The sequence below is a fragment of the Perognathus longimembris genome, chromosome 21 (genome assembly GCF_023159225.1).
Source record: "Perognathus longimembris pacificus isolate PPM17 chromosome 21, ASM2315922v1, whole genome shotgun sequence".
In the NCBI taxonomy this organism is placed as follows: Eukaryota; Metazoa; Chordata; class Mammalia; order Rodentia; family Heteromyidae; genus Perognathus; species Perognathus longimembris.
In genome coordinates, this window is record NC_063181.1 from 34,711,954 (window position 1) to 34,736,217 (window position 24,264).

Genomic DNA, 24,264 nt, shown 5'->3' on the forward strand with positions numbered 1-24,264 from the left:
CCTTCTGCCAGCCACTCCAGTGGTTAATTCCAAGCAAGTTAATTGGCACATCAATGACAGACAGTGACTCAACATTCATTCTGCCTGACAGAACCACCTTCTCAGAAAGTTACCTGGCTTGGTTAAGGCTGAATGTTGCTTAGCCCTTTAATGTATAATGTTACACTATCACAGAAGGAGCAGTGTGTGTTTCGGAGCTCTGTGGTGTTTATGAGATCCAACTGTGACTAAAACTGGTGGCCACCAGAGACATACCAGGCCTTAGTCCTAAATGGCATAGATGTCATGAGAGAGATCCATTGGTCCCAACGATAGTCCTTTGCATGTATAAACTGTGCCTTTCAGGTATCCACATAGTCCAAGTATACTACTTTTATGGCAAATGCCTGAAGGCAGCAAGTGTATCCAACTGTGCACAGCCTTGTACATTGAAATATCTTGACATTCAGATTTCATGTAAGCCTTCCCTTGAAAACTCTGTAGAAGGAATCCAAGATGGTGGATTGCATGGATACATTTGCAAGATTTCTTATAATTGTTCACAGTCTTCCCACTCACTCAGTGGACCTTAATTGAGTTCCCATCCTCATACACCTCGAAAAAGCTCCCACTTTGCTACCTCTGCCTGGAGGGATCTGAATGCTGTACACCCTCCTCTCCACCAGGACTTTGCCTCCCATGCTCCTTCTCAGAGCTGTCTTCTGGGGCCATATTGAAACTCCTCATTGTCTCTTCCCCTTTGCCCTTGTTACCAGCATCCCTTCCTATTAGCTTATTGGCTATGTTACATCTTCACAAGTACAAGCTCAAGTGGATGGAGACTTAATTGCTGCCGCTTTACTGGTCAGGGCTCTGTGTATAGTAGCTGCACAATAAGTATTTAAACATGACTGTATTCTACTCAGGGGAATCCTAGAATATGGATGCAAGTGATCTAATTTATGCTAAAGGAGTGTTGATCAACTACTTTGTAATTAAAACACTTCCTACAAGAGGGGCAACATGGAAGCAGATTTGGCTTAGCTCTACACAAAACAACACTCTCAAAGGCCAAGCATTTCCCTTGAAGTATAGATGTCTTTATGGCTGATATCTGTATAGTATGAACTGTTGGGGTGAGATTCTAGAGAGAAGAGGAGCGGAACCTCCTGAGCTCTGACACCAAGGGGACTGGGTTGCTCAAAGGAACAAGAAACTGCAAGTCCAGCTCTCATTACTCCCCGACATCAGGGGTTTCATTTCCATGGCACTGAAGTTTGTAGTGTTCCCACATGAGTGCCACGCTTCTTTCAGCTAGTAATTATGAGCAAACCTGAAATAACTATGTGACTAGGTTTTGGTTTTGGAAAATCAAAGAAAGGTTGGTGTTGGGAGCTGTTATCTACTTAGACTCCACCCACCCACTCACCTCTACACAGAGGGCAGAGAATTATTGGATGCACTTACTGTAGCCAGGAGGGAGTCCAAGAAACTTCCAGAAAAGACAGCACCCGTGGCAAAGGAGGTGCTGAGATGCAGGCTGGTTCCTGTGAGGGTCCCTTCCAGTCCACCAAGCTGCTCAATGAAGTGAATGTTGGAGGGATTTTCTGCAAGACAGAAGTGAAAAGGATATGCAGCTAGGAGCTGCCATGTTTGGCAGCCACAGGTCTCCATTGATCAAAGGACAGGGCATGCTCTGAGGTCTGTGGATCTCTCCCTAGTTCAGGATGCTTGTTCACTGTCCTAAAGAAATACCTGCTCTTCAGTTCCCTTGTGGGTACCATTACTTTCAAGGAGTCATTCTACAGAGAAATATGGTGGTTATCAGCTTTATATCATTTATCTTTTGAAGCAGAATACTTCTGGAAGTAAAGGGACAATAAGCATCCATAACCCTTGTTATAGTCCTGTCTCATAATACTGTTCTATAGACAACCTGGCACTTTCTTAGGTTCCAAGGGATGTTAGCTGAGCTCAGAGTGAGGCAGAGACGTGCCTTTTATAGGCCTTTACTGAGGACGTGAATCTTCCAGGCATCTTCTTGTAATCCAAGTTCTGTTTTTGCTAGATCCAGGGAGTGTCCTAGGAGTCTATATATTCCGCAGGCACTCCGATGTGCCTTCTTCAGCCTGTTCATGGAGCATTCTTTACAGCACAAAAGCAGGAAGAATCCTTATCCACCCTAGTACAGCAGTAGCCAAAATATCCACTGGAATGTCCAGATTGGCCCTGTCTACAAGTTAGGCTGCTTTAGGAAGACTGCTTTGGGCACAATTATCTTTGGTTGGGAGTGAGAGCAGAGGTACTTACTGACTTTGCTGCAGGATTATGGACTCAAAAGAGAGCAGCACTGGAAGACAAAGGTACTGTCTTCCACTACAGCAGGACAAATGAATGCATGCTAACCATGCTTACTGCCTATCATAAAAATATCCTGTTTTCCTAAACTTAGATCCCTCTTCCACTATGGGTACAAATGTCACATGGACTTCTTCATGTCTCTTTGTAGAAATAGGCCATGAACAACCAGCACAGACATGGTGATGCCCTTGTTACTGTTATTGCTGGAAGAAACAAACTCCTTGTCTGTTGTCTCTGGCTCTTTCTCTTTCTCTCTCATGTCTCATCTCTTACCCAGGAGTCTTGTGTCTTCTCCCAGCATCCATGGGCCTGTGGCAGATTAATTTGTTACTTTGCAAATGGGACAAAGTCTTGGATCCTTTGTGGTTCTCAACTTTACATTTACTAATACAGATCAAATCCAATCCAAAGGACATAACTCAGAACACATTGTTTTCTAAGACTGTATTATTCCTTAATCCCATAAATTATTCCACAGTAAGTTAGAGGGAAGTGACATATTGGCGGTATTAGTGAGTCATTTTCTTCCAAGAACAGCAATATTTTTATAATAGATGATCAGGGCCTGACTCAGGCCAACCCACAGCTCTCCTCACAGTCCTCAGTCCCATGGGCCTTTTGCCAGTCTTGCCATGCCATCTAAACCAGAGGGCTGAGCTTTCTTGGCCATTTTCTTACAAGTTCCTGTACATTCTGTACCAAAGTATTGGCAGCCAGACCTTCAGCTCCCATGTCAGTATGACCCTGCCCAGCCAGACAAAGAACAGGGAATTGAGTCAGCTGGCAAGTGACTCATTAGTTAATTTGACAAAAGCTGCCTGGTGCCAGAGAGTCTTCAGCAAAACAAAACCTGTAAGTCTCTGGTGGGTGAGTGACAGACACACCTCTGGATGGGTGCAGAGCTACTTCATCTCCTTCCAACCATTTTAACCTGCTTTTCTTTCAACTTCCATTCTTACTTTATTTACACCTAGGAAGTTACAGATGGTCCAAAAGAGGAGGAGAGAATATAATATGAATAAAAACTACAGCCAGCAGCTTCGTGGTGGTAACAAATAGGTTGGCAGATGTCTGCTGGAAACCATGGATCTGAGATGTCAACAGAGGATGTGAAGTCTTCCCCCCAGGGAGATGGATTTCCCTCATCTTTTACACTGTCCCTGGCAGCTGTCATGGTGGGGGCTGGAGATGGGAATACTCAGATCCTTTCCAAATCCTTCTTCTTCAATCATGGAGTTTGATCTAAGTCCAGCCAGGCTTAGGCCTTCCAAATGGCGAATGCTCACAAAGCAATTTGCTGTCTTATAGATTCAGGTGAAATCACACATCCAGAAACACCTTTAGATATGGTCTTTCAGCTGGTTTGATGTGGTCTTTTAGGCATCATTCTCCTTTTCCAAATCTTCCCCTCTACTTCTCAGCCTTCTCAGTAGTGAATCCCAGAATGTCTTCCAATGCCCATCAACACCTCCCACCCACCAGCACCCAGGCTCCCTTCCCTGTGTTCATCCACCCTACTTCCTGTTCACTGTGTTGAGAAAGCTTCATTTGAGCTTCTTTCCCATACCACATTGGCAACAATATTGGTTGGGGTATTCTCTTCTTTCTTCAAGGGATGTTTCTAGTTTAGAAGTACATCTTTCAGAGATAGGTGATTGGAGATTCAAGGGAGACACCCGGGATATAAAATTAGAATAGAAAATTAGGATATAAAATTTAGGATCCCAAGAGTGAACACTACTCCAGGTTTGCTTGCTACATATCTCATGTGCCTGGACATCAGGAAGGAAAAGCCTGGCCTCAAATCTGGTGATGGGAAGATAGATCGCTGTAAGCAGAGCCTTCCTGGAAGTTTCCAAGCCTGTGCCCCTCCCATTACGACTGAGCCAGAAGCTGGTCTTTTTACCTCTTCTAGTAACAATAGAGTGGCCAAGGCAGATATTGTTACTTCACTCTGATACCAACATAGAACAGTCTCTGCTGGATGGTGCTACCAGTAAGGTAGGAGCCTAGCATGACATCTGGCCAAGTGCTTAAAGATCTCTGGACTCCATTCTGATTTCTTAGTTCTTAGACTATGGATTATAAGAAGTACACTTTGACTTAAAGTATACATCATCAATACCTCTTCCTTGAATTTTTCTTACAAATAACGACTTACTCAGTTCAGTGAGGATGGGAACTCGTCGGAACCTTCTCTCACTAAATTCATTAAGTTCAGATGAAATCCCTTCTGTAGACGCAGACAGATAACAACAGGGGGAAAAAGGGGATAAAATAAAAGTTAAATGGCTTGTAGCACTTGGTCATGGTGTACAAAAACACTATGTTGGCTTGGTGTTTTATCTGAACTAAGTTACTCTCAGGTCCAAATTGCAAATGACTTTCTATATTTAGAGATCAAGAAAAGGTAGTACAGATGTCCTTTGCTATCTGCAAGGAATTTATTCTAGGAGCCTTCATGGATACCAAAATTTATAGATACCTATGCACATTCTCACATACACTGAAAGTAATCTCTAAATTATCTATACGTAACAAACCCTTAATAAGATGTAAATTCTGGTTAAATAGTTATTGTGGCACTATTTAGGGAATAATGACAAAAAGTCTGAATATTTTTAGGAAAGATTAATTTCCCCCTATCTTCTTTACGTAATTGAGCTGAATGTCTCAAATGCAGAACCCATGTATAGACTGTATTTGCATCTCTTCAGTGCCTCTGTTTGAGATAAACTATATTGCAGGATGTGTGTGTATGTGTGTGTATGTTTGTGTGTGTGTGTGTGTAGAAAGTAGCACTTCAAGTGAATTCCAGTGGTTGCTAACTAACATCAAAACAAGAATGAATAATTCTTGTCCATAGAGTACAAGTGCTCAGCCACTCCAGGACCTATAACCACATGGCTTTATTTATAGAACTTCCAGGAAATTTTCAATAAATTGGTTCTGCTACTCTGAATACTTTTGGAGATACAGGACAACTGGCTCCTGTATACTCTGCCTCTTCCCAAATCCTCTCTGGACAATGGCATCTGCTTGGCTACATTCTCCGTCTTTCTCGTCTCTACTTGTAATGGCTTGGGGTTCTGTAGACTGGGATGGGATGCCAATTAGGGCTCAGTTTTTAGACAGTTTCCCTCCTGTATCTCAATTCCCTCCATGAGCCTGGTCTCTAGAAAAGGGCTAGTGTAACAACACTGACCTGAAACACAATTTTGCCATCTGATGAATTATGAAGACTTTAAAAAACAAAACAAGCATGGTACTAGAGTTTAGGCCTCTAAGTCAAATAAGAGATAATGGAAAGAGCTAAGTGGAAAACTAGGGTACAGGTTTGTTTGTTTTTTAAATTATAATGACCTCACTGGGTGCTTGTAGCTCATGTCTGTAATCCTAGTTACTCAGGAGACTGAGATCTGAGGATCACAGTTCAAAGCCAGCCTGGTAGGGAAAGTCCATGAAACTCTTATCTCCAATTAACTATCAAGAAACCAGAAGTAGAGCTGTGGTTCCACTGGTAGAATGTTAGCCTTGAGCATAATGCTCAAGGGCAGTGCCCAGACCTGAATTCAGCCCCAGGACTAGCGTGCACGTTCTCACGTGAACACACGTACACACAGAATAATAATAATAATTAATAATAATCTTATTAGAAACAGTGGCTTAAAACTGTTGGTAACTCTTTTTTTTCCAATTTTTTTTTTTATCAAACTGATGTACAGAGAGGTTACAGTTTCATACGTTAGGCATTGGATACATTTCTTGTACTGTTTGTTACCTTGTCCCTCATACCCCCCTCCCTCCCCCCCTTTCCCTCCCCCCCCCCGGAGGTGTTCAGTTCACTTACACCAAACAGTTTTGCAAGTATTGCTTTTGTAGTTGTTTCTCTTTTTTTACCCTGTGTCTCTCAAATTTGGTATTCCCTTTGAATTTCCTACTTCCAATACCAGTAAACACGGTTTCCAAAATACTCAGATAAGATTACAGAGATAGTGTAGGTACAACCACAGGAATGTGATACAAGAACATCATCAATAATAGAAGCTACAGATACACATAGGACGTTGAAAGTAGTTACAACTGTGATATAACAATTGTTTCCATAACATGGAGTTCATATCCCTTAGCATCATCTTATGTGTTCATAAGGGTATAGCTATTGGGCCTTGTGATGCTCTGCTATGACTTGCCTAAACCTGTACTAATTATTCCCAATAAGGGAGTCCATGTCTCTTTGGGTCTGGCTCACTTCACTTAGTATAACTTTTTCCAAGTCCTTCCATTTCCTTACAAATGTCATTCTTTCTGATAGAGGCATAAAATTCCATTGTGTATATGTACCACATTTTCCTGATCCATTCGTCTACTGTGGGGCATCTGGGTTGGTTCCAGATTCTCGCTATGGCAAATTGTGCTGCGATGAACATTGTTGTGCTGGTGGCATTACTGTGATTTTGTTTGTGGTCTTTTGGATAGATACCCAAAAGTGGGGCTGCTGGGTCATAGGGGAGTTCTATATTTAGCCTTCTGAGGAATCTCCATACTGCTTGCCAGAGTGGCTGAATCAGTTTACATTCCCATGTTGGTAACTCTTGAATTTTTTTTCTGAGGATATGCCTAACAAGGAAAAGTTATGGAAGTTTACAGTCTACTTGGAGTTAAGATCCTCACTGCATTGGAAGGGGATGAAACACTAAGAGGTTCCTTGTCTCCTAAGTAAGATGACTGATGGAGAGAATTGTGGAATGGGGAATAAATACAGTTAAAGCCACCTAGAGCAGACTCAGAAGGGCAAGGGGAAATTGAGTTCCTGAAATGGGGGCAAAGAAAAGAGGAAATCCAAAAGATGTTCTTTTTTTTTTGCTCTCCCCCCCCCAAGGAAATGCTCTGTACTGCAATATTTATTCCTTCTCTATCCCTCCAAGAAATATTCAGCAGAACAGCCCCTTCTGGTTAGCGCATGGATGGTCTGAATGCATTTCTGACAGCCTCTAAATCCTGAGAAGAAGGGATGAAACAGAAAGTCCACCAGAAACATTTAACCCATTGGTTTATAATTAGAACCCACAGAAATTTTAATAATTTTCTGAAACCCTGTAGGCTTAGGTGAGGGACTGGAAACCCACAGGACTAACTCAGTTTACATGGCAATTTAAGAAGGTTTACATCAGTGACTAGCTTAAACTATTTTTCCTACCAAAAATTTATGAGATTTCCATAATGCATGGAGACCGGGGAGAACTGAGATTTGACTTCTCATGATTTACAAGGACTTGTCATGTCCTTCTTTCCCCTCCTCCATCCCTCTTTCCTCTCCTTCCCTTCCTTTTCTACTTCCTTTCTCCCTCCTGCCCTTCCTCCCTCCCTCCCTCCTGTCCTCGCTCCCTTCCTTTCCTTCTTTAAAATTTGAAACAAATATATCTACTCTATTCTAGGTCTGTGGACAGACTCTGTCCAAGTGATATATCACAAGCTACAAATAGAAAATATTATCAGACAGTGACAAATATAGTAAAAATTTTCAGGAACTAGTCACTGATGTAGAGTGATGACAAAATAAGTCTCCAAAAGAGGCTTTTCTGAGATGAAAATGGGCTTCTCAGGGATGACAAAGGGCCATTTAGGCAGATTGAGTGGAGTTCTAGACCTAGGGCAGGACAGAGCCAGCATAAATAGGATGGATTAGGAGAAAATCAAAATTCTCTACTGGCCTGCAAGTTCCTGTATGGTTTTCCTATGATTGCCACGGAACTTGACCCATTATATAGAATTTATTATATAGAATTTAAAGTAGGAAACTGAAACTATCTCATAAATATTTACAAATATTTGTCTGGAAGCTGGAAGCAGTAGACACTGTCAGGAGGGATAAGAATTACATGACTGTCAAATTGACTCTGTGAACTAAGTACAGTTAGATCTCTCTGAAGATGAGTGATAGATAGCTTGGCCAAGACCATACAGCTTGTCATTGAGGGATGGCTTTTATACTCTGAGTAGCACCCACTTCAGAGCTCATGTCCCTTTTTAGGGGACCATTTTGTCTCTCTGTTAAAGTATTTAAGATATGATTGGCATTTTCCATAAAATATTGAGATCAATTTAAAGTGAAAAAGAAATCTCTCTCTAGGGAAATCCTCCTTTAATTCCTGCTTTCTGATACTAGTTTCCTGTTGTGAAAGGGCTTAGAACACTGGCTTTTCTTTTTGCAGTCCTATTACTTGAACTCAGGAATTAGAGGCTCTCCCTGAGCCCCTTTGTGCTCAAGGTTAGCACTCTACCACTTGAGCCACTTCCAGCTTTTTCTAAGTAGTTTATTGAACATAAAGAGTCTCATAGACTTACATGCCGGGGCTGGCTTTGAACCATGATCCTCAGATCCCAGACTTATTAGTAGCTAGGATTAGAGGTGTGAGTCACAGGCACCTAGCTGGAGCACCTGACTTTTATACATTGGTATAAACATTTGTTTCTGATGTCGACAAAAGATGACAACTGAATTCCTGCCTTAGCTCTGTCTTTCCATATAGAGCAATAGGTAATTTGAATAAACATCCAATCATAGATCCGGGTATATTTTACTAATGTCAATATTTTTGCTACCTAACAGCACACAGTATTATACCTGAAATCTCCAAGGCTGGCAGGGTGCTATTACAAAAGATTGCTTAATTGTAGATTATTAATGTACATTTAAATTTCAGTAGCATATTAAGTTGTCAGACTTAATTACCGTTGTGTGTTTAGATTATGCCCAGATTATTTAGTTCGGTACCTAGGTTTGCCAACCTGTTCTCCTGTGATGTGACAGGGCTGTAATTAGAGCATTACTGGGAAATCTAAAGGTTTCCTATGGCGATGGCCAGCATGCTTGGGGCTCTCAGGGCTCCCTGGAGTGGCCTCACTTGACTGTATCCCTCCCCCCGCTTTTCAACTCTCCATAATGCGTTTTCCTAGGGAATAGAATCAGGGGTCCTAGCTTGACATCAGATATGAGTTGCTCATGGTTTGAACAGGTGGAAACCCCCTCTAATCCTATTCTATTTGGTGAGAAGGCTCACCAAATAGAATGGGAAGTTTTCTCAATGAGAGTGCTAAGGGCCTTTAACACATGGGGCTGGAAGAGTTTTAGCAGTATGGCTGATCTCTACCAATTAGATGCTGATTGCAAGCCTCTGGTGAAAACTGACCCATCTATGTGCTTTTTCTGTCCTTGGAGGCAAGAGTACCTCTTTGCTGTGGTGCAAGAGGAGTGTTGATGTGAACTTGGAAGCACTGCACTGGGAACTGGGGTGTTCTATACAGGAAGCCCAGATTGGCTCCTTCAATGCCTGCACAATCAGTGAAACTTCTGAGTAATTTATTCAGGTGTTTCTAAAGATGTAGTCAACATACAATTCCACTGATAGCTTGGCGTCTGATAAAACACCACTGATGACTTTTGCTAGGTGTGTTGCCAGGGCCAGGCTGGACCTGTGATTCTGTCATTCGGATCGGAATAGCTCCTATCTATAGGTGGAATGGCATGAGGCTGCATAGCACATTCTTCCCTCACTCTGATTTTCACCTTTGTTTGAAGTGCCTGCTTGTGCTTTATAATGATTCAAATACTTGGACACTCCTTCTCATCTTTTCCGCTTACCATCCTTTTCTCCCCTTTCCCACCCCCATTAATCTCACATGACACAACCAGTCAGTTACTCCTTCAAAGATACCTTCTAGGTTGGAACAGAGGACTTGACACATTTTACAAAAATCAATACATAAAGGAACAAATAATCTCTAGATAAAGGAAGTGATAACTAGAATTATGTTTCTATATCTATTCTATAAAAGACATGACATTTAAAAATAGTAATATGACAGTACTCATTTAGATCATTAACTAGATGGCTTAATATAGCATATTTTAATTTCTATTTGGATGACATTGGCTTTCAAGTATTCTTTTCTGTACAATTACAGAGTTGTGTTCATGTGCACACCCATGCACACAGTCATGTGTGAATCCTAGTGATTATCATCGTCTGGCTAAGTATATCTGTGGTAGAATGCATCAGCCCTTGCTTTTAAGGGTGTTCAGATTTCCTCAACCTAGGCACAGCCCACACTTCTGTTAAGCCATTCATAGCCCTCTGAAGTGCTTGTACGAGTTCTGGTTTATAAACCACAGAAATCCTGGGTGCCGGGTTGGGTTTGCTTGCTGAATGGGAGTGGACAGTGAGGCTGGCTCAAGTCACCTACCAAAGATGCTGTGACTCACTTCTTCTGTCCTATGAACTTTGCATTTTCCTAGCCACCTACTTCGAAGCCAGAGAGAGTTGTTCTGTTTCCCCAGTTTAACATTTTTATCTGCAAGCACAGTTACAGAACTTGCCAGTGCATTTGGTCTCTGACATCTCCACTAGGAGACAGGTTGAGTAAGCGCTGAGCAGCCAGGTGACCTAAGCCCCAGTGCTCGACCTTGACAAATTAGACCAGTCCTTCCCCAGGGAAACGAGAATCCCAATCCTAGATTGCTTTCCTTTTCTTGAATTAAAAATCTGTTTCCCCATTTGGTGGTAAGGAAAAACACAATTTTAGAGAGGAGGCTAATCCCAGGTGCATTTTGTGTGTGGTAAAGCACGTGGAAGCTCTTCAAGAGTGGAGCTTACTGGCTCATTTGCTTCCGTTCAGCATCACTATTAAAGTGACAGTATTTATCTCTAGTGGTGAGAGAAATCCAAAGGACAGAAAGGCAAAACTTCTCTATTGAATAGATCCCTGCTTCTTTCTTGCTCTCTCTTTGTAATTTGAAGCTAGAGTTTGACATTTTCAGTCTACAGAAACTTGAAGGAATCGTTCAGATAATCTATGTATTGAAAGCACTTTAGGGGGGAAAAAGTGTTCTTTGTTTCAACCATGAAATAAAAATTGCAACTTGAATACAACACCAATGAGAAGTGATTGATATTTGTACTTAGTTGATTATGATAAAAAGAGTAACACAGAATTCTGTGATTTTTTTCCATAAGCAAGGAAAATAATATTGTTAGTAAGCAGAATATTACAGTATTCTATTTAGAAACATATAAGTGACTTAGCACATACATGACTTCATTTGATGAAGAATTTCCAAGAAAATCACTGTAAGCTACTCCCCTTATACTATTGTCATGGTGAGAAGGGGTCTCAGATGATCGATGGCTCAACCTCTCATCCTCTTCATAAAGTATTCTAGCATTTCCTATTCTGCCCTCCCTCGCCTCTTCCCACCAGGGCAGCTGTTCCTACCTGTTGTTGACTCCTGAGTAGTGGAGATGACTCGCAGTGATCCAATGTTGAGTGTGGCCATGATAGCCTCTGTGTCCACCAGAGTCGGACTGCTGCATGGCTTGGGTGAGGGAGCTAAGATAGCACACATGGAGCAGTCCTCTATGTTGACTATATGCAGGTCTCCAGTGTAGAGTGCAGATCCCTAAGGAGAGAACACCAGATCGTGAAGGGCTTGTCAGATGGCAGTGCCCTTTGTAGGTAATATGGTTTTCAAGATGTAGGTTCCACAGTTTCCACTGACATGGACCTATTATTTATTCATTTCTTCATTCCATCATTTAGTTTTGTTTTTGTAGCTTATTTATTGTCAGAGTGATGTACAGAGGGGTTACACTTTCATACATAAGGCAGTGAGTATATTTCTTATCAAATATTGTACCTCCTTCATTTTTTGCCTCCATTCCCCCCTCCCCAGTTCCCTCCCCACCCACTCCCGAGTTGTACAGTTGGTTTATAGCATATTGTCTTGTAAGTATTGCTGTTGCATTGGTTTGCCTTTCACCTTTTGCCTCTCCATTTTGTTGTTCTCCTTCCCTAGTTATGATGAGTTTTGATTTTTTGAAATAGTTCACTAAGTATCTCAAGCTGTCATTGAGTGTGCGATGTGTTCTAGGTGGGTCTACAACTTGACAAGCCACTTGCTTCTGACTCCTGAGTGCAACCATACCTGAATTACTGCCTGGGTTTCTTTCTTATCTATTATCTATCTATCAATGGACATATTTGTTTCTTGTCAATAACTAGTACCTTATTGTGAATAGGTTTCTCAGACCTATGCTAGAAAGCCAGTTTGGATGAGACAAGTAAGGTTAGGGTAGTGAGGAGCATAAATCCATTTTGATGACTCAAGCAGAAGAGTAGGGTAAGAGGAATTGAGAAGGAGTAACATGTAAACAATAAAGGTAACTTGCTCAAGATTGCATAGTAGGTAAGTGGAAAAAGTGGGATATAAATCCAGAAGTAGAGCAAGGGTAATCCGGAGTCACTGGCAGTGAAGAATCAGAGAAAGGAGACATCCTGGAGTCAAAGTTAATTTTTTTATTCCCAGAATCTTGCTAGTAGCCCAGACCACTTGTGTTCTTCAGATAACTAGCAACTTCACACTTGCTGCAATCATTTGGTGGAGAAACACGAGTGCATCTGTTCTCATATAGAAAACTTTGAGTCGTTGGATTGGTAATTTCCAACTATTTGAATTTTGAGGGTTTTGGTCATTTTCTTTTTTCCCCTTTGTATGAATAAGGGGAATGAATAACAGGGAACTTTAAGGTGGTATTCATAAAGAGATCCTTCAGTTTGATTCTTGAGAGAATCTGTTTTGAAGTTGGAAAATATCCCTTACATATTACAGCATTATTTCATAAAGATCCAAATGCTGTGGCGCATTTCAAAATGCAAGCAATATTTTCATCCAGGGAAGTAGTCACATAAATTAGGTTATAGAACTTTGAAGGCAAATGCAAATATAATTGCAAAAACAATACCATGTATGGGTAATAGGTCCAGTGTTAATCCATTTGTGTGGGGATTTTTTCCTGCTGATATAACAGATGACCAGTCTGAGTAACTTATATGGAAAAAAATACTTCTCATTGTTCTAGTGTCTAAATCCAGAATCTGACCAAGGGTTGCATCTGACAAAACCTTCTTGGTGTGTCACAGAAGTGTCACAGAGAAAGAGAGTACACACACAACTGAGAAGGGGTAGGGCTGAACCCCATGTTTTATATATGTGTGCTGGTTTGGGGGTTTGAACTAAGGGCCTGGGTGCTGTCTGTGAGCTTTTTGTGCCCAACGCTAGTGTTCTGCCACTTGAGTCCCAGCTCTACTTCTGGCTGTTTGGTTATTTAGTTGGAGATAAGTGTCTCATGGACTTTCCTGGTTAGACTGGCTTTGAAACTTGCTCTTCAGATCTCAGCTTCCTAAGTAGCTAGGATTACAGGCATGAGCAACCTTACCTTTTATCAGGTAACTACTCGCACAATAAACTAACTCTTCTGTCACCCTTGTAGTATTAATCTATCCATAGGATGACTTAATCATCTCTCTAAGGTCTCACTTCTCTACAGTGTTACAATGGCAATTAATTTCAACAGGAGTTTTGAAAGGGCTATTCAAATCACATATGGTCCATCATTTCACAAAGGAATAGACTTGATCCCTCCCTCTCTCTCTGTCTCTCTCTCTGTCTGTCTCTCTCTCCCTCTCTCTCTCTGTACACACATACACACACACACACACACACACACACGTACATACATGTATATATACAAGATGTCTCCAGAAGAGATGGTATAGGTGGAGCAAAGGCTGGTATTAGTAAGGTTACTCAGTACACCAGAATGAGATTCAGGAATGCATTGAAAAATCTCATTTGTATGATGACCATAAAACATAGCATTCTGAGGATAAACTCGGGAGCCACAATATCTGTGTCTTTCACCACCAACCTGCTGTGTAATTTTGGGAAAACTTTACTGTTTCCATTCTTCAGGTTCAATTTCTTTGCAATCTATACCCTATGGTTATTTATTTATTTTTTTTGGCCAGTCCTGGGCCTTGGACTCAGGGCCTGAGCACTGTCCCTGGCTTCTTCCCGCTCAAGGCTAGCACTCTGCCACTTGAGCCACAGCGCCGCTTCTGGCCGTTTTCTGTATATGTGGTGCTGGGGAATCGAACCTAGGGCCTCGTGTATCCGAGGCAGGCACTCTTGCCACTAGGCCATATCCCCAGCCCCCCTATGGTTATTTTGAAGATTAGATGAATAAATATAGGTAGAATGATTACAGTTTGTGGCACCCAGTATGCACTATGTAACTGCAAGTATTCATATTATTATTCATTACCATTATGAATATTATTAATTTTAGTACTGTTAGTAGAATTAACATTATAATATCCACTATTTGGTGTGACACTTACAGGCAGAATGTATATTTGGGGAAAGTTCCGGATAAATCGCCATTCTCTCTGTAGGTAATCCAGAGACCCGATGAACACGATGTCCTTCAGTTCCTGCTGGGTGTAGTTGCTAGCTCTCAGGGGTATCACAAAGTTCCGCAGACCCATCAGGGTTGAGTGCGCATCTCCAAACACACAGGCTACAATGTGGTTCCGAAACTCATATTTTAAGGAACGTTTCTAAGAATAAGCATACCAAATTATTTGAGTGTGTGTGTGTGTGTGTGTGTGTGTGTGTGTGTGTGTGTGTGTGTGTGTGTGGTGTGCTCATACTGGAGCTTGAATTCAGGGCTCAGGCATTGTCCTTTTCCTTTCAAGGTTAGCACTGTACCAGTTGAGCCACAGCTCCACTTCAAGAATTTTGCTCATTAGGGATAAGATTCTCTTGATATTTCCTGTCCTGCCTAGCTTCAAATAGTTGTCAAATCTCAGCATCCTGAGTGGTTAGGATTACAAATGTGAGCTACTGGAGCACATCCCAGAATGGGTGTTTTTTTTTTTTAATCAATAAAACAGGAATGCCTCAATGATTCTGCCTCTTTATCATTATTTTTCTGGATACATTAGAGAGGTGAGACCTTAGAGAGGTGATTAAGTCATCCTATGGATAGATTAATACTACAAGGGTGACAGAAGAGTTAGTTTATTGTGCGAGTAGTTTCCTGATAAAAGGTAAGGTTGCTCATGCCTGTAATCCTAGCTACTCAGGAAGCTGAGCTCTGAAGGGCAAGTTTCAAAGCCAGTCTGACCAGGAAAGTCCATGAGACACTTATCTCCAATTAAATAACCAAACAGCCAGAAGTAGAGCTGGGACTCAAGTGGCAAAACACTATTATGTAACTGTACCCCTTTTGTACAACACCTTGTCAACAAAATTTAATTAATAAATAAAAAACAAAAATCTTTTCAACTAAAAAAAAAGAGGTGACACTGTTCAAAAAGAAATGTACTCAATATTTAACTTATGTAACTGTAATTCCTCTGTACATCACCTTTACAATAAAAACAATTTTAAGTGGAACTTACAAGTGGTACAATTATAATTTTATTTTCTGATCATTTTTCTCTTAGTGTTTTACTGAGTGAATCAATTAAAACGCAGATCAACATCATTACTTATGGTATGAAAGTCTTAGATAAAATGGGAACAATATTTCTTGGTTTTCATTGTTTCAACCTTTAAATTTGACATATAGTGTGACTCAATAAAAAAATGAGTCATTGCCAATTCTATTGTTAAACTTACATGCTCCAGAGAGCCCTGAAGATTACATGTTACTTGCTTAACATGTTGCAATATTCAGCAGGATTGCTTATAGATGCTTAAACCACATGAAACTGCCTTTATGCCTATCATGAATTAACTGAACTACGTAGAGGGATATTGAGGGGAGGGAATGTGGGAGAAATATGAGGGAGGTGATAACAAGTTTGACAAGAAGTATACTCACTGCCTTACATATGTAACTGTAACCCCTCTGTATACCACCTTGACAATAAAATAAAATTTAAAAAGAATGGTTGAATATTAAGTTCCTATGGTTCAACCTAATATACTGAACTGATTGAATAAAGTTTTTCCTAAGTGGAAGAAATACATGATGAAATGTGACCCCCAAATAGGAAGGTTATAAAAATTCCATTTGATCCCAAACATTTCATTATCAATATTGCCAGCTCCTAACATTATCTCTATACTTCAATGTAGGAAACAAAATAATATGTCAGAGAGAGAAAGAGAGAGAGAGAGATTAAGAGAGAGAGATTATGGTCTGTCTGTTTTCATACAGTGGGAAAAGTAACTGAAAAACATATTCCTGTAAAAAGTCTATTTTAAGCCTATATCTGGGTTGTTTCAGGAAACTGGCCATTCCTCTGTGGCACTGGGGGTAACAGACAGAGCGAGAGCATCGTGTGTGGACCCAGAAGACTTGGCATTATATTCTGGCTCTATCCTTAGTTGTAGGAATAAATATATTATTATATTTATGGCCCTCATTGCCTTTATGTTAAACAACGTTAAAAGAAGATAAATGTTGCATTTCGTTGTTAAAATGAAATATCATCTTGAAACTGTAGCATTCAACTTTTTAATGATTGTTCAATAATTTAATCAAACCTGGCTGTTATTGAAAGGACACTTAGGGGTTAGTATAGAATAACTCAAATATACTTAAATGACACATATAGTGTCACATAGAGGTATTTCAAATAAATGTGTCATTCTTCTTTAAGTCAACCTTTTTATGGGTTAAATGACAAACTTCTAAAAAGTAGAGCTTGATGAAATCTAACAGGATAAATAAGTAACATTTGGCATCTCCACAATTAGAGTTGATTAAATGAATTAGCAAACTGGGAAATGTCTTCTTTGTAAGGGGATCTCCTTGTTAGAGTATTGAAATAAAGCTACTTGTCTGGAGAGTGATATGAATCTTAACCAGCCCTGTTAAATAATTGTCTCTAGTTAATCCGATTAGTTTTAACTTGAATAATGATGGCTGTAAGGGTATTTAATGTAACATGCCCAAAGTCCAACAATTGCTTTGCTCAGGAGAACTAAACAATTAGAAAGAAGACACATGGCAGTATGCGTTTATAGGCACAGCTAGAGAGGCAATTTCTCCAACAAATTGTGACAAAAACTGTTGCCCAATTAAGAAAGATAGTGGCTTCTGGAGAAAGAGGATCATGTGTTATTTATTCAGAGTAACCTAATTTGAATACTACCACTTGACTGGGAGAGACTTTCTCCCATGTTCAAAGGTTCTCTGAGTTCTGCAATCTGGTCATTTTCCCCCAACAGACACAAGTTTCAAAACCTACAGCAATTTTACAACTTAAGTCTTTCCAAATTTAACAAAGAACTAGGTTGTTACTCAGAATTCTGTTCCATATCAAGTAAGATCTATCATGGTACCTTGTCTGGATGCTTAACAAATACTGACTAATAAAGCATCTATTATTTCTTGGGTGGCTCAGCCTGCATCCACCTTCTCAACCTTTCCTTCTAAAGATTTGCCTCCCACCAAAAACATGTTTGGCTTCCTGTCTAACATATGTTTCTTTTCTGTAGTGTAGAATAAGGCAAAACTGATAAAATGGTGAATTTTAACCGCCCTAAGAGTCTTCCAGTTGATATGACAGCTGACAATTTTATGCTTCTGATCAAATGATTGATCATGCTTTTACAAAACTTGGAACCTATTCTGGGGCCTTAGGATGCTGTGTGTGTGTGTGTGTGTGTGTGTGTGTGTGTGTGTGTGTGTGTGTGTTTGTAATTAAAAAGTGAATCAAATTGCTTTAAGGAAGAAAATATTTATAATTATCAATTAATCATAGGTGAGAAAACTATATACAGTTGACACAACATAATCTCTCTTGTTAATTACATTTCCAGCCACTCTCTATAATCAAAGCCACTGAAATGACACTTGAGTTTTAAACTCGGGGAAATGAGAATAGATGGTGCTCTACAGGTGTTGGACCTGGGTTAAGATGCAGGCTTCAGGCAATTCAGTAAGTGGAGTTAATGCGTGTCCTTGTGGGAACAGAACTATCATATTCAGAAGGGTTCACCCAGATTAGACAAGCTTCTGTGAGAGCAGTTAAGAAGTACACATTTGGCAAATGTGTTAAGTGTTCAGTATATTGAGCTTTAAGAAAAAACATACTATTGAAATTCTACATTTCAGAACCCCAAATTATGGATATATTTAGTTGTGATATAATATATATATAATATAATATAATATATATATACATATAGATCACCACATATTTCTTCCAAATTACGCTTGGCAAATGTGTTAAATGTTCAGTATATTGAGCTTTAAGAAAAAACATACTATTGAAATTCCACATTTCAGGACCTCCAAATTATGGATATATTTAGTTGTGATATATATATAATATATACAACATATATATTATACATACAATATATAATATAATATTATATATATTATATAATATGATATATTATACGTATAATATATAACATATTATATAATATGATATAATAATATGATATATAATATGATATATATTATACGTATAATATATAATATATAATATAATATATATATAAAGATCACCACATATTTCTTACAAATTATGTTTCTCCGCTATGTTTGGATTAGTTAGATTTACTAGCAACCCCTCACCATCTCCAGAGAGCACTGTTTTAAACAATGGAGCTGGCGAATTGAGAAGGAAGGAGTAGCTGAACAGCTCTGATTGCCTCCCGTCTCAGCAAATGGCCCACACAGTCTGTCGAATGCGCCACGGGTTCCACCACATGCCACCATATGGCTGGTGAGTATGTGGGGTTTTTTTCTTCCAATTTCACAGTTTACGAAAATAGCTGACAGCAGAAGGACATGCTTTCTGCTGAGCCATGCTCTGTTATTTGGGCTTGACTGTGTCATCACCTACCAGAATCACCTGGTCCAGAGGGGTGGATTTGCACCAGTGGTACATGCCGGTGCTGTCAAGTTGGTCCGTGTCTTCCATATTTGTACTGTATTGGAAGCTCCTAAAGAGGGAGAACAGCCAGTTAGAATACTTGGGGTGCCAGGGTAACAAAGCCAAGATGAAAAACTCATTAGAGCCCCAAGCTTCAAGTGGAGAAGAAGGTAAGATTGCCCAAAGTGAAGCCTGAGACCTCAGATGAAAGGCTCACGTTCCAAAGACATCAGGAGCTGAATGCCCAGTCCTCAGTCACAGCTGAAGGTAGAAATCCAGCAGAAAACCACATTACACTCTTTTTCACCTTAGATCATACATCTGCTTTTCAGAAGCTTATTTCCTCCTTTAGTTTTGCTTCTATCTCCTGGTTGAAGTCATGAGCAGTATTTGGGGCACCTCCACCTAGAATTTCAAAGCCTCTGACAGAGCTAGGCATGGTGATACACAGCAGTAATTCCAGCTACTCAGGAGGCAGAGGCCAGACGATTCCACTTCCAGGTCACCCTGGGTAGCACAGTGAGATACTGTCTCAAAAAATTGAAATAAAGTGAAAGGTTCACAGAGACACTGGTCCATCCCTTTCCTTAGTTTATTTTCTTCCTCCCTTCTTTCCATTCTTTCTGTATTAGTTTCTGCCTTGCAGGCCTTACTGAAACTTCACAAGGCTTCTAAAGAATGAAATACTTGGCAAAGCCCTCCACATATCAGTCATACCCTATATTAGGCACAATCCTGCTTTGTAATATGTGCAGTTCAGTTATTGAAAGGGTTAGTTTATCTTTTGGGAAATAGACTCAAATTCTAAGGCATGTCTATGTTCTTGATACAGAAAAGAGGAAACTCAGAATCACAGAAAATTTCAGATTAGAAGAGCCTTAGGTAAGAGAGGACAATCTAAGGTTAGAGTACAAAAAGAACTTGGCGATCCTAAGGGCCTAAAACTGTACAGGTTATTTCTCATCCCATTATCTATTTTACTCAGGTGAACATACACCCGTGCTCTTCCCAGTGCCCCAGAATCTTCACTTGCAGAGGGCTCCTATCTTATGGCCACATGCCTATAACACGCCTCCTGCTCAGTTCAGGGTAACAGAAAGGAACGGAAGAAAAGTCTGGGCTTTTCAATGCTTAGGCTCCAAGTGGCATGCATCATAACTTCTTTGCTAGATCCAGTCACAGGCTCCTGCTAACTGGAAGAGGGCTAGGGACCATGAAGTATTTGGTGAACATCTTCATATCTGCTAGAAACTTTAGCCCCTCGCTCCTTTGGATGGGTGAAAGGAAAGGGATAACAAATCGTGAAGCCAACATCTGAACATGATGCTGAGGATGAGGTTGCTAGTATAGGTGGTGACACATGATGAATTCTCTCCAGTGAGATGTGAGAAGTGATGGTAGACACAGTGAAGGGTCACGTGATCTTCTGGAGTCTCTTCAAACTTGCTATAGAGAAGGATCAGCCTAGAACAGGATGTGAGCCAGAACTTCCCTTGCCCTGTTGACTGTGTTATATATGTGACCCAAATGAAAAATAATGCCAAGCTCCATTATGCTAAGCTACTGTTACCACATGCTAAGCATGTTACCACAGCTTACCTCTACCCTATCCTATTGCAAATACCTTCCCTCAAAACTTGCTCTATGATATGTCTTTACCTGGGGAAGTCCTGATGAATTGCATAAAGTAAAATAAAATTGCGAGAAATCGTTCCTCATGGAGATTCATATAGTACTTTACCAAAAAGTTATGCCATAAAGAAATTCCAGTGTCTCATGCCTGTAATCCTAGAGAGTTAAGATGCTGAGATCTGATGAGCCAGGGAAGACAAATCTAAGAGACCCTTGTCTCCAATAGACCAGCAAAAAGCCACAAGTAGAGGTCTGGCTCAAGCAGCAGAGCACCAACTATGAGGGTAAAAGCTAAGGAGAGCTCAATACCCAGAGTTCAAGCTCTGATACAAGCACACATACAAAAAAAATATCTAATCCAGTGTCTCACAAACTTATCTGGCAACAAAACACTTTTCTCTCCACCCTCCTCATTCCCATGATGAATGAAGAGTCCTTGTCCAGTGATTAAATGTACTTTTGGCAAATGGAAAATGATCTTCTCCCAAGCACAGTTTTACTTGACTTGGAATAATAGCATATCAATCACCGTACACTTTTCTATCATAATGAAAGTATGATCTATGTGTACAAGCTGTCACAGACAACATCTTTCTTCATTCTGATATTATGGAAAACAGATCTGCCTTAGAGGAAACACCTGTTGGAGACCTGCATAAAAGAAAAGGCTGGAGGAGACCCACTTCATCTTAAAGGCATCCATCTGGTGTTCTTGCCAAAGCAAAACCTAATGCAATTTAGATCACCATCCTCAATGAAAGCTACTTTATTCCATATGCTTTGCAAATGACTTGATCCTTGTAGAAATGTACCTTCCCCCAAAGACCAATAAATCATCTAGAAAAATGCTCAACACAAGCTGTCTTTGATCTTGGGAACAAGGAGTAGAATATGAAGGTTGAGGCAACTGGAGGAAAAGAAGGCCATGGGGTACCATACCGATCAGAAAAGAAAACCCAAAGCAAGGCCTCGGTGGCTCATTGAGATGAGCCACTTAGACCAAGAGGCTAAGAATGGGTGGATTGCAGTTCAAGGCTAGCCTGGACATCCATTTAAGGCCCTTCTCAACCAACAGCTGGTTGAATAGTAGCTACACAGGAGATTGGGAAGATTGTAGTTCCAGGTCACTGGGCAGGCAAGTTGAAGAGACTCCACCTCAATGGAAAGCCTGTCACTCCAGCCAATGATGGAGCAGAGTAATATAGGCAGACCAAAACCCAGGCATGCACTGGGCAGGAAGTGAGATCTTATCTCAAAACCAGCTAGCCCAAAAGAGGTAGTGGCTCAATGGTCGAATACCTGCCTAGCAAGTATGAGGCACTGAACTCAAACCTCAGTACTGTTAAAAGGAAGAGTGAGCCAGAGGTAAAGGAGAGCCAGAGAGAAAAAAGTCACAACTTGATTTCAGGTAGAAGTTGCTTAGGTGAGGGGTCTGAGGGGTTGGTGGTGGTTAGGCTTAACAGAGAACAGGCTGGGAGTTATCTGGAATGGCTCTCAGCAGAAGATGCTTGAGATGAAGTTCTGGTTGGATTTCCGGGCACAGGTGTATTTCTTAATGGCCGAGCCAGGGTGTGCTCCCTCTGCCTGGGAGCCCTGGGGAGGCCCTGGGCCTTGGAATATCCTGTTAGGTCATTTCTTCCATCTTGGGAACTTGAAACTCAGGTGCGCTGGGTGATGACAGATCTTGCAGCTGAGTGTGTGTGCACGTGCAGTGCGGCCTCCTCCTCCTCCTCCTTCTCCTCCTCCTCCTCCTCCTCCTCCTCCTCCTCCTCCTCCTCCTCCTCCTCCTCCTCCCCTCCTCCCCCTCCCCCCTCCTCCCTCTCCCTCCTCCTCCTTCTTCTTCCTGCTTTGATGTGTATGAAGCCAGTATCTTGTGAGCAGATGATTGAATGTGACCCAGCTAAGAAAGGTAGAGTCTTTTTTCTCTAATTTCTGGGAACCTTTTCGGTACATTTTAATTTTTTACATTTGTGACAACTTAGCCTGTATGAATTCTCTTACATAAAGGAAATTGCAAGGTATGGACCATACATACTGCCTTTTGTTTCCAGTGTTAGCAATCGAGCTGAAGCCAGGTAGGTAAACCTCTATTAGGAAAATAGGTCATATTTCATGGCCATATCAGGCAGCTTGGACTCCAAGAGTGTAAATCTGCCATCATCATTTTCTCCAGTTTGTAACCACAATTTAAGATTATTCTTGAAGATGAGCTGAAGATGGATGAAATGTTTTGCTGTTCACAGAACCTGGCAGAAACTTTCAAATGTCCTCACAGTTCATTTCTCTCTTTCACAGGCCTTATTCTCACTGGTGTTCGAACGTCCTGGCTTATCCCACTTCACTTGAAATCTCCCTAAAATTCCATGGGCAACTTGAAAACACTTAAAAGAGAGATCTCTGGCCTGAAGGCAGAACAATATGTTTTGTACACATCTTGAGTTACTTTTTGAAAATGTTTTATAAAGCCTTAGCATCGTGATTACAAGTTCCCTGGCTCAGGGTTTGGAAGGAGGAGCAGAGTGTGTGTCCAGGAGTTTTACTGAAATTTGTGGCTCCATTGATGGAAAATTCATTGCTTAAGTTCCCACCAAAAGTGCAAGGAAGTCTTAAGTTGCGTGGAGGCTTTGTTGGTGCTGAAAACAGCAACAAGGCTGTTCGATCCATACTCAACTAGGAAATATTTATTGTCAGTTAGAACTACCACCATTTATATTGTAGGAAAGAGTCACTTAAAATTGGGAATAAGGGGAGGGTGTATAATCAGTATTTGCCCCTTTATCCTGCTTTCTGTACCCCTCTCTCCCAATTTCCTCTGTCCTCTCTGCTCCTGGTTATCTTGTGATTGGTTGCATATGCAATGTCTTTGTGGAGTCCCTGGGAAATTACAGGTTTTAGAACAATAAAGGATGTTAGTATGATTTAAAAATCAGTCTGTAGGCAGTATTTAAGAAATGAAGTGAGCTGCACATAGTGGCTCAAGTTTAGAATTCTGATTAGTTGGGAGTCGGGGATTGTGAGATTGGAATTCAAAGCTAGCCTAGACCTAAAAAGTTTGTGAGACTCCAACACACCAATGGCTAGGAACGGTGGCCTCTCAGCTATGGGGGAAACACTGGTGGTTAGGTAGAGGCTCACGCAAGCATGATCCCCAGAGACACAGGGGAGTACAAGTGGAGGACGGGAACCCAGTCCAGCTGGGGTATAAAGGGACACTCTACCTCTAAAATAACCAATACTATCCAGGCACTAGCAGCTCACGCCTGTAATCCTAGCTACTCGGAAAGCAGAGAGCTGGGGAACGTGGTATGAAGTCATCTCTGGAAGGAGACTCTGAACTGCAAGTAACTACCAAAAGGCTAGAAGCAGAGTTGTGGCTCTAGTGGTACAGTGCTAGAAGCTCAGGGACAGTGCCCAGGCCCTGAGTTTAATCTCCAGGACCAACACCAAAAAAAGAAAAGAAAAGAAGCCACAAAACAGGAGTGAAGAAGGCATGGTTCAAGTGGTAGAGTACCTGCCTAGCCAGTGAATTCAATCCCCAGTGTGCCA

General features: G+C 40.9%; 1 protein-coding gene across 1 annotated transcript in view; it reads right to left on the bottom strand.

The window, feature by feature from the left end:
- Nucleotides 1-24,264, bottom strand: part of Kcnu1 (potassium calcium-activated channel subfamily U member 1) — a 132,134-nt gene that overhangs the window by 11,275 nt on the left and 96,595 nt on the right. Inside the window, exons 22-27 of the mRNA XM_048330530.1 lie at nt 19,057-19,156; nt 14,581-14,799; nt 11,617-11,800; nt 9,573-9,674; nt 4,502-4,573; nt 1,447-1,586 (exon numbers count right to left, since the gene is read on the bottom strand). Coding sequence (XP_048186487.1) covers nt 1,447-1,586; nt 4,502-4,573; nt 9,573-9,674; nt 11,617-11,800; nt 14,581-14,799; nt 19,057-19,156 — 817 coding nt within the window. The remainder of the gene's footprint in view (nt 1-1,446; nt 1,587-4,501; nt 4,574-9,572; nt 9,675-11,616; nt 11,801-14,580; nt 14,800-19,056; nt 19,157-24,264) is intronic.